At 34.4% G+C, this 12,050-nt stretch overlaps 1 protein-coding gene across 1 annotated transcript in view; it reads right to left on the reverse strand.

Annotated features, from left to right (window-relative positions):
• CAMK2D (calcium/calmodulin dependent protein kinase II delta) overlaps window positions 1-12,050 on the reverse strand; it is a 284,942-nt gene that overhangs the window by 185,376 nt on the left and 87,516 nt on the right. Inside the window, 1 exon segment of the mRNA XM_007454801.1 lies at window positions 5,927-5,986. Within this exon segment, the coding sequence (XP_007454863.1) occupies window positions 5,927-5,986 (60 nt within the window).

The raw sequence follows: 12,050 nt of genomic DNA on the forward strand, positions 1-12,050 counted from the left end.
CCGCCACAAAAAAAAAAAAAAAAAAAAAAAAAAGGTAAGACTCCTCGCTGTTCGTGATTCACAATGACGATAAAATTATTTCACTGGAGAATGATTTCCTTTTTACCTCCATCTGATTCTTGGAAGGTATTCTCCTACTTAACTATTGACTTACATAGTTTTCACTTAGTTTTAAATGAAAAATGTTTCATTATATAAATATCCTTTTTGAACAACTTAGAAAAAAACAAAATTCTAATCTGTGTTTCTTCTTAATTATGGTTGACATTTAAACTAGTTCTTTATTTTTCCACTTTTTTGTTAAAAGGGAGTATTTTACAAACTTTTGCTCACAGGATATTCTATGCAGGTGTCATTGCCTACTTGTCCTTCATTTAAGGGGACACACTGACTAATTTTTTTAATGTAAGGAAATTGCATGGATCCAGCAAGTAAAGGCTGGCTATCTGTCTTACTGTTATTGTTGTCACTCTTACCTTAAATCAGAGTTTTTCAATCTCAGCACAATTAACTTGTTGGACCAAATAACTCATTATTGTGAGGAGCTGTCTTTTGCACTGTAGGATGTTTAGCAGCATCTGTGGCCTCCACTCAACTGATGCCAGATGGGCACCCTCAGTTGTGACAACAAAACACACACTGCTAAATTGCCCCAGGAGAAAGAGACGGTGAAGGTGACAAAATCACCCCAGGTTGAAATTCAGTGATTATAAATCATTGATTCTTTGGCTTTCTGGGTGGGGGAAAATGGCCTTATCTTATTTCTCTTGTCCATATTATGAATGTATTATTAGAAAAGTGACCAGGAGATGTAATTTAATTTTGAAAGGCAGATTTATATACGGAATATCAAAAGAAAAGGTCACTGGAATAATCTACAGATATGAGAATGACATTTGAAAACCATGTTTCATCAGAGTTCTTCTGTTGGAAAGTTCCTAACAAATAAATTTAAGTATATAATTGGAATTACCAGTTTTTAAGTGAGAAATTGGGGAATGGCAATTGGCTGAAGAAAACATCTGATCTTCAATATTAAAACTTAATTATAGCTCCAATAAAATTAAGCCTGTTAATAAAACATAGTCTTGGTACTTATAAGAGTAAAAGTTGATGTAAGTCTACCTAAAATCAACACAGTTGAACTATTATTGTTAAAAGTGAAAAAAAGTCAATATTGCTTTCTTGTACAATTCCAAATATTTTGTCCCCAAAATATAGTTTCCTTTTATTTATCTAGAAAAAATTTAGCTATTTTATATAAAAATGTATCTTAAAGTACACTGAAAATAAAAATAATCTAAGAAAATTATTGTTATTATAGCTCTTAAAAAAAAAAAGGTGTTTCATGCTCTTTACAAGTAGGCACTTGTCATCATTTGTCTTTGGTACCCTTCACAACCCTCATACTGCTAGATGTGTTTATCCACTGTCACTATCCCGACGTGTCTCCAAAATACGTATTCACATTCTCTAGAGTTCTATGTCGTGTCCCACATATAAGTCAGATAAGATACATGCAAATTAAAGTAATTAAGGTACTGAGTCAGAAAAGATACATGTTTGGCTAAGGCACGGGAGACTAGTGAGAAGTGAGCCTGACTCTGGTTGAGAGACCACGGGAGAAAGAACACCCTAGAAATGCTAAACCACAGTTAGGTGATGGAGTTTGCGCAGAGACTATCTTGCTTGTTCAGAAGACACTTTGAGCAGAATCTATCTAGACTTCCTCTATATAAACAAGGACCCAAAACCAAGAGTCTAGCTGCAGTCAAGTACTGGTCTAGGAGGGATGATCATAATGACTGCCAACCACTTCCATCCTGAAGAGAAATGCCCAAGTGGTTAGAGACTTACACTTTCTGGCAAAAAGTGAACTATCAGGGTTTTAGGCGGTGTTGTTTGCTATTTCTATTTTTACTTTGTCCATGGTCCCCCAAAAGAGATATTTTCCAATCTTTAAAAAAAATTTCATGTTCTCATATTCAATTAAACTGCTAATTTCTTCCAACTTTCTTTTCCTGTTTTCTCTGTTCTTAAAGGAATCAATATTTCTCTAGTCACTCAAAACAGACACCTCAGAGGAACCTCCTTCTATCCCACTCACCACAATATAACTGCTGCCCAAGATGGTCTGATTCTACCTTCACAGTGTCACCGGTATCTTTGCCCTTTCTGCCTTCTCTGCTCCCATTACCATAGTTTACGAACTCATCATGTCTTATACGTAAATTAATTCAAAAGACTTTTAAATGCCTTTTCAACACCAGTTTCTCCTGACTCTGAACAATTATGCTTATTATTACCAAATTTGTCTTTCGGGGAAACTGATATAATCATGTGTGTCAACTAAATTAATCTTTAATAATTTCCTATTTCTACAGATTAGCGATAAAATTCCTTGACACAGAAAGTCAAGACTCTCCACTATTACTCCCAATCAAACTTGATGGCCAACACACAAATTATACTCCAACCACTCCAGATTTTCTATCATTCTTCAAGTGTGACAAGGACGTTTATATCTGATCTTTCCTTTTGATGTTTTTTCCATAATGCTATCGAGTCCAATCCATACTCCTTTATGGCAAAATTCTGTTCATTACCCAACGTATTTCAGTTAAACTTCTTAGTTTATTCCTTAGTGCTCTCATGGCACTCAGTAAGAGTTTCATTAGAGTATGTAACCACCTTATATTTTAGTTTCATACATCACAATCTGCCCTCCTAAACTGTAAACTCCTTGTGGTTAAGGACTATGCCTCATTCATCTCTGTAGTCTTTCAGTATTTTAACTGCAACAGAGTTAGCACTGTTCAACTCAATCAGTGCTTAATGCTAATCATTGGAAATCACAAATCATATATATTTTATTTTGCTCATCTTGTTTCATTTTATGTGTATCCAGACTGGCATAACTTTTTAATTCTAAAATCAAATGTTGATGTAAAAAACTCACGTTAATGATTAAGAAATTAGAAGAAAAAATAATGGATAGGAAGAAATTAAGTCAGTATCTTTTAATAATATTTTTTAAGTTATTTTCAGAGCTAATCAAAATATAAAATACTGTTTCACCCCTTTGATTTTAAAGTAAGAGTTTTGCTCTTAATACAAAACAGATTAACAATTAAAACACTGTTCTTGTTTTTTTACAAGTAATCCAACCCAAATTCATCTGAATATTCAAAACCACTAATACTCAAGGGAATTATAATTGTGAATATCTCTACAGGGGAACTGTTTACATAATGTAAGATTCCAATTAAATATTTGTAAGTACAATTATTCATTTTCTGAACAGAATGAATGAAAGACAAGATTTCCTATACATCGAAATAATGGATTCACAAAAATTACTGCCATCTTCTTTGGAGAGTAATTTTGTAGGCTATAGAAATTTTTCTTCTTATTCTAAGCCTTTGGTTAAAACTCTTACACAATATACCTGTTACTGAAAATTGAAAGTGATCTTTGAACAGTGAACTACTGAACTTCAATAGTGTGAACAAAATCCTACCAAATAATTTTTCTGTCATTTCATAGACAACATATTGTAAATGACCACTGAAATACAAAACGTGAAAAGATATTTTAACAGAAGAACTCAAGTCATATTACTGTATATATCTATTTCCTTTCAACACAGTCCATTAGCCTTTTAAACTAAATAATCAACAAAATTAACATATCAAAAAGTAAACTGACACAGTAATCACTCCATGGCAAGTTGGTCAGAGATGCGGTTGTTTTTGTTAAGCAGACGCACTATAAATCAAACTCAATTTTTAAAGAAAACAAATTCCTATTTTCAAACTTAAAAATAATGAGAATATAGCATTACCTTTCCTAAAGTGACAATTTTTCTATCAAACTAAACCACAGCAAGCATTATAAAATGCTAGAAATAAGTATTATAATTGAACTCTAAATTGCACTTCCAAAAGTTATCTCCAAACTCTAAATTGGTATTCCTGAATATACTCTATTAAAATAAGTTATGAGCATTGGTTGTTTAAAATACACATGCCCACCTGAGGGTTCATCTGATCTTAGAATCCATCATCCCGTAAATGTCCTGTCCTGATTCTTTTTCTACAATTTAAAGAATAGCTTTTAAATTTTGTCTTGTCGGGGCTTCCCTGGTGGCGCAGTGGTTAAGAATCCACCTGCCAATGCAGGGGACATGGGTTCGAGCCCTGGTCCGGGAAGATCCCACGTGCTGCAGAGCAACTAAGCCTGTGCACCACAACTACTGAGCCTGCGCTCTAGAGCCCGCAAGCCACAGCTACTGAAGCCCACAAACCTAGAGCCCACGCTCACAACAAGAGAAGCCACCAAAGTGAGAACCCTGCGCACTACAACAAAGAGTAGCCCCCGCTCGCCACAACTAAAGAAAGCCCGCGCACAGCAACAAAGACCCAACGCAGCCAAAAATAAATAAAATAAATTTATAAAAAAAAAAATTGAGTTTCATAGAAGGATCCTGATTAAAAACAAAACAAACAAGAAAAAAAACTCTCCTTCATAAGAATAGCAAGTTCAGTAAACTAAGATTGCATTTTATCTTAAACATGAGCAAGGAAAGCACTCTTTGAACTACAGTGGGTCATTATTGTATAATTTCTCTTTAGCCAATATTATGGGCTGAATTGTGTCCCTCCAAAATTCATGTTGAAATCCTAACTCCCAGTACCTCAGCATGGGACTATATTTGGAGCTAGGGTCTTTAAAAGAGTAGTTATGTTAAAATGAGGTCATTAGGATGGACCCTAATCCAATATGATTAATGCCCTTACACAAAGAAGAAATTTAAAAAGAGACATCATACAGAAGGAAGACCATGTAAAAACACAAGGAGAAGATGGCCACCTACAAGACAAGGAGAGAGGTCTCAGAAGAAACCAACCCTCCCTACACCTTGACCTCAGACTTATTATTTCCAGAATTATGAGAAAATACATTTCTCTGTTTAAGCTACCCAGTGTGCGGTACTTTGTTATGGCAGCCCTAGGAAAATAATACAGCCAACCAAAAAATGCCATAGACTTTTATCAGGGTAAAATACTTATAAAAAGGTATATTTACATTTCAGAGGTTGTTTTGTTTTTTCTTTAAAACAGAAGGCTCTTATTAGACAGCTGCTAGTTTGTTAATGCATCCGATTTACTTGTTAGTGTCTATTTAAGTAACCCACAAAATGCAGGATACTAAAAACTTCAAGGAAGGAATAGACACTGAATGGCCCTATACATAAAAATAGAGAAAAATAAACCTTCTCAGTGAATGATTTTGCTAATTCTACTGCATGATTACTCCCTCTCTCACACCTTGCATGTCAGAAATACTTTGGCTGACAGTAGAACTGACAGAGGTGGGACGGTAATATTTTTCGAAAATAAAACTATTGTCACAGAATATAGCTTCTTCTTTCCTTTGTTTCTTTCTTGCATTTGTTTTATATTCATCAATATTTTTCAGTTTTGAACATTATCATGCTATTATATTCACGAGGGATAATATTCTAAAACAATTTTACTAGTTTCTTGAGTAGTATCAATGATTATGAGGTAAACATTTTACAGGATAGGTGAAAAGTAACTTAGGTGACTAATATAATGGCCTAAGTTCTGTCCCTCTGCACTTCGGTAGCAGCAGCTGAACAATCCTTAAAGATACATAAAACCACTCTTCAACTAGTAATAGCTTATATTATTTTTAAAGTGTTTGTATGAAAGAAATGCTACCTTTTGAAAAACTTTCAAAAAACTTTGAAGAAACAAATGTAACAAGATCAAAAGTTAGGACCCTATTTGTTAATTGCAAATATTCTAGTTTATTAAATTAATATTTTTAAAATTATGGTAAAATTACATGATGCAAAATTTTAGTTAATATTTAAAATATACTGAAAACATTTCCTTACCAATATTGGGGTGCTTCAAAAGACGGCAGATTCTAGCTTCCCTTTCCAGTTTCTGATGATCTATTAAAAAAAAAATAGAAAACTAAATCACAGCATTTAGCAAAAGAGACTAAATGACAATAAACAGCATATCAAAATGATATAAAGCCTTCACATTTACTTATCCTTTGGTTTTTGTTTTTTTTTTTTTAAAGTCATCATTTGAATTTGGAATTAGGTGAACACAATAGTTCAACAATATAATTATTTTTTATTGGCTTGAAGCTTGATAGAATGAGGTATAAAACAGCTGAATTTAGACTTTTGCTGGGGAAAACAGTAAAAATGGCACAAAACAACAGTATTCTTTCTTATCCCTACCCTAGGTATATACTGTTACAACAACTTAAATATGCCAATATAGACATACACATTTAAGCAAAGGATACCTATCTGGCAAGTGGAATGCCAGTGGAACCAGTGCTAAATAGGGTTAATCCCAGTTTATCCCTAACAACAAAGTGTTCCCTGTCCAGTCATATTTTCTATCATATACTCTTCTCACAATTTTTAATCCAACTTCCTAGACGTATGATGCTTTTCCATATACCAAGAACTCCCCAAACACCAAACTGCTTGCTCGTCTCCACCCTGCTCTGTTTCCCTAACCATTTCCTTGAAGGGGCACAGACTACTGTAAATTTGCATTTAAAAAACCATCTGATACTCTTCTTGGTTTCTTTGTAGTAGTTCATATGCACATAATTATAACCCAAATCACTAGCCAAAACACAAAATAAATGGCAGAGAGAGGCAAGAACACCACAGAAATACATGTTGCCAATAAGAACAGTACTGCAGAGTGTGGTCCTTATTGAAAGCCTTTACACAGAGGAAATGATTTAAACCTTACAATAGCCCTCTAAGATAGGCAATATTATTATCCCTACTTTACAAGTGCAAAAACTAAGGCAGAGAGAGGTTAAGATTATAATATTCATAAGTGACATCTACCAAATCTGCTCTCATTAACTAGTGTCACAAAACAGCCTTAAGAGAATGAGGGGGGCACCTACCTAACCACCCACACAGTTTATGCCAATGGTCCTCAAACTCTGTGGTCTCAGAACCCCTTAACACTCTTAAAAATTATCAAGGACCCCCCCAAAGCTTTTGTTTATGTGGATTAGATCTATTAATGTTTACTTTACTTTATTAGAAATAAAATCGAGGCAAACTTTAAACATATATTCATAAATTCACTTAAAAACAATAATGAACCCATTACATGAACATAAGTGACTGCATTTAACTTTTATTTGGAAATAACTGATACTTACAGAAAATTTAAAGAATAAGAATAGTACAACATGCACCCCAATATTCACTGCAGCACTATTTACAATAGCCAGGACGTGGAAGCAAACTAAATTTCCATCAACAGAGGAATGGATAAAGATGTGGCACATATATGCAATGGAATATTACTCAGCCATAAAAAGGAATGAAATTGGGTCATTTGTAGAGATGTGGATGTACCTAGAGAGTGCCATACAGAGTGTAGAGAGTGTCATACAGTGTGAAGATAAGTCAGAAAGAAAAAAACAAATATCATCTATTAACACATATATGTGGAATCTAGAAAAATGGTATAGATGATCTTATTTGCAAAGCAGAAATAGAGACACAGATGTAGAGAACAAATGTATGGATACCAAGGGGGGGGGGAGGAATTGGGAGATTGGGATTGACACATATACATTATTGATACTATGTATAAAATAGATAACTAATGAGAACATACTGTATAACACAGGGAACTCTACTTAATGCACGGTGGTGACCTAAATGGGAAGGAAATCCATAAAAGAGGGGCTATATATAACTGATTCATTCTGCTGTACAGTAGAAACTAACACAACATTGTAAAGCAACTATACTCAAATAAAAATTAATTTTAAAAAAAGCATAGTACAAAAAACACCTGTGTACTGTTTATTCAGACACATTAACATTTTACCCATTTTTTACATCATTTACACTCTCTCTCCCTCCCTGTATATGTTCGTGTATATGTATACGTATATTTATCTAATTGACACACATGTATATATAAATATAAATGTTTATATTTATACCCACAATAATTTTTAATGAACCAGCTGAAGGCAAGTTATAAACATCAAGGTCCTTTACCCCTAAAATGTCAGTGTGTATTACTAAGAATTGTGATATTCTCTTACAATCATAGTACAGTTATCAACTTCAGCAAATTTAACATTAAAACAATAATTTATCATCCACACTCCAATTTTCTCAGTTTAACCCAATCATGTCCTTTATAGCATTTTTCTCCTTTTAATGCAGGATCCAGTCTAGGGTCAGATACAGCATTTAGTTGTCATTTCTCTTTAGCTCCTTTAATCTGGAATATTTCCACAGTTTCCCTTTGCCTTTTATGACCTGACATTTTTGAAGAATACCATCATGTCTATTTTTTAAAAAGAATATTTATCATTTTGGTTTTGTCAAATGTTTACTCATGATTTGATTGAGGCTATGTGTTTGCAGCTACAACATGTGTTCTCAGCTATGTGTTCTCAGATAGAACATTATCCTTCTAGGCTATCACATCTGGAGATACACATTGTCCAACTGCTCCTCAAAAGTGATGATAACTTGGATCACAGGTCAAGGTGCTGTTGAATTTCTTTGCTAAATAATTATCTTCTTAATTTTCCTTTATAACTAACAAGTATGTGGGAAGACATTTTAAGACCATGAAAACATCTTGCTCTTCATAAAAATTTCCCCCTAGATTTAGCATCAGTGATGATTCTTGCCTGAACCAGTCTTTCCTATGATGGCAGCAAAATTCTGATTTTCCAACTCCAGCACAGTAACATATTTTTCATGAAAAATACTATACTCCCCTCTCCCATCCAAAAAAAGTGAGAAGAGTGGCACTGTTAAATTTTTCCAATCTCTTTGATGTCTGGCTTAACAGACAACATCTGTATTCCCATGTCTGCTTCTATATTCAATATGCTGCAATATGTTGTGTGTATGAAGAGAATCTGACTCACAAGGTTATATAGCTGGACAAAGAAGAAGTGTCGTAATAGCTTTTTTCAGATAATTGTGGATGTTATTCTTTAATATTATACCAAAATTCCATGAATGGTAGTTTCTTAAAGGTTAGTTGCAATGTGAAACCTGAAACCTTATCAATAAACTTTATGAATCATATCAATGAAGTTATAAACTTTAAATCAAATTTATTTTCAACACTGTATATTGTCCAATGTAATAAAATTTTACCCTGCTACATTAAAATCCATTGTCCTTTCTTGCACTTTGAGTCTTTGCACTTTGAGGCATAATTTTAAAATATGATGCACTGGTCATCTGGAAAATATTCGTTCAGTATGTTATATAGTTTTTGCTGACACATTTCATTACACACTATCAGAAAAGTAACAACTGTTAATATCACCATTAATCTCATCAGAAAATTCTTTAAATTTGGGAATGAGTGTAGTTCTCATGGGCAGATACAAGTTTTCCAAAATTTTAATTTTTGTTTGAAAGCTTGAACTGTGTTATTGGCAATAAATGCTATCCGTTGTTTTCCTTGAAGTGACAGGCTCACTTTGTTCATTTTTGAGAAAATGTCTGTCGAAAACCTAAATCTGAATAATCATAGCTAGCTGTTCAGTTGTTATTTCAAATAAAAATGGTGTTCCATGAAGAAACAGCTAATTCAGCTCCCAACTCAAACAACTGTGCGGGGGTTTTTCCTTGAGATAATCATTGTACTTCAATATGGAATAGAGGTGCTTTATGCATTCTTCCCACTGAGTCATGCAGAATGTTCCAGAGATGTGTCATGGAAGGTCAAGAATTAATAACAGTAATAATTTTAATTGGTTCATCAAGGACAATTTTAAGTGAAATGAAGTGTTTTTTTTGGTCTATGCGTGCATGTTGTTGAAAAATAGAGTCCAGTAGTATAGTTTGATGTCACTGCCTTGATTCATGCAAAGGCCTCGGCAATTTTATGCACTATTTCTTTTGCGTAATATGTATACATGTCAACGCATACCAAGAAAAGGGCAGATAATGCCTTAGTTTTATTATGAAAATAGTTTTGACCTTGTAGATCCCCTAAGAGGGTTTTGGGGACTCCTGGGTCTGTGGGCCACACTTTGAGAACCACTGGTATACATTACAAAGAACTATTTCATAATAATACATATTTTTTTGACAATTTAGGAAAATATTTTAAACATATATAGTGTTATAGATATAGCTCAAAAAGAAATAGTGTTTTAAAGAATCAGCATAGCGTTGGATAGGATCTAACAGTATATCCATTATACCTGGATTACCAAATATCAAGACAGATATTCTCTGGCCTTTTACCATCTAGAACGACAAGTACTTCAAATAAATATAAATTCTTCAAACCCCCCATCATTTTAACAGTCTTCATTCTTTTTTTTTTTTTTTAAGAAGTCAAATATTTTAATGGTATCCATGTTTGTTAAATCATTGAGAGTCAGACCCTTTCCTTACACAGTCTGCAAAATATTTTGGAATGACCTCAAATTTCACAGAAGGAAAGCCCTTATAGCTTCCTCATGAGGGCGTGAATTCTTTAAGGGTGGGTGCTGTGTCTTATTCCCTCTGGGATCCCCAAAGCTTATTCTTTTTTTTTGAAAATCTTTTTTATATTTTTTTAAATAGATCTTTATTGGAGTATAATTGCTTCACAATACTGTGTCAGTTTCTGTTGTACGACAAAGTGAATCAGCCATATGCATATCCCCTCCCTCTTGAGCCTCCCTCCCACCCTCCCTATCCCACCTTTCTAGGTCATCCATCGCAAACCACCGAGGTGACCTCCCTGTGCTATGCCGCGGCTTCCCACTAGCTATTTTACATTTGGTAGTGTATATATGTCGATGCTACTCTCACTTCACCAAAGCTTTCAGTTTCCCCTCCCCGTCCTCCAGTCCATTCTCTATGTCTACGTCTTTATTCCTGCCCTGCCAACAGTCTTCATTCTTAAGACAAGCTACTTCTAGAATATTGTTATTTAGAAATATACAAATAAACACAAAATGTTAAACCAGATTTTGAAAATGTATCTAACACCATCTTAAATACTGTAAAGTAGCCTATGTAAAACATATGAAAAATACATGCTTAGAGGAATTATAATTTTGTTATGGAGACAGGAAAATGCAAATATATATGCTAAACCATGTGAGCTATACATCATCTAATACCTATATAATCATGTGAAAAATAAAGAAAATCAAGGTAGCAAAAGACCTTTGGACAATAAGTGAGTGGTACAGTGTCTTAGCTAAAGAGATAAACATAATTATAGAATTTTATATAGCCTATTCTTATGGACTGTGTCTCTGTAAAACTCATATGCTGAACTAACCCCCAGTACCCCAGAATGAGACTGTATTTGGAGATAGGGTCTTTAAAGGGGGTAATTAAGTTAGAATGAAGTCATTAAGGTAGGCCCTGATGCCATACGACTGGTGTCCTTAAAAGAAACAGTTAAAGAATTTAGGACACTGAGGGAGAAGATGGCCATCTGCAAGCCAAACAGAGGCCTCAGAAGAAACCAACCCTGCCAACACCTGATCTTGGATTTCTAGCCTCCATAATGTGAGAAAATAAATTTCTGTCATTCAAGCCACCTCATCTGTGGTATTTTGTTATGGCAGCCTCTAATAGACCTAAGAGGTCTAATAGACCTAAGTATTAGTTTTCTATCGCTGTATTAAAAATTACAAACTTAGAAGCTTAAAACAATACGTATTTTTAATCTTGCGTTTTCTGTGTGTCAGGAACCTGGGCATATTTTAACTGAGCCCTTTGCTTTAGGGCCTCTCACAAGGCTGCAGTGAAGGTGTCAGCCAGGGTTGGGGTCTCATCGAAAGTCTTAACTGGGCAGGATCTGCTTCTGAGCCCACATAGTTGGAGGCAGTATTTAGTTCCTCAAGAGTTGTTGAGCTGAGGGTCTTAGTTCCTGGCTGGCTGCTGGCTGCCCTCACTTCCTTGCCACGTGCCAACATGGACACTTGCTTCCTCAAAGCGAACAAGGGAAAGAGAGGGTCTG

The sequence above is a fragment of the Lipotes vexillifer genome, unplaced genomic scaffold (assembly GCF_000442215.2).
Source record: "Lipotes vexillifer unplaced genomic scaffold, Lipotes_vexillifer_v1.1 scaffold1219, whole genome shotgun sequence".
Lineage (NCBI taxonomy): Eukaryota > Metazoa > Chordata > Mammalia > Artiodactyla > Lipotidae > Lipotes > Lipotes vexillifer.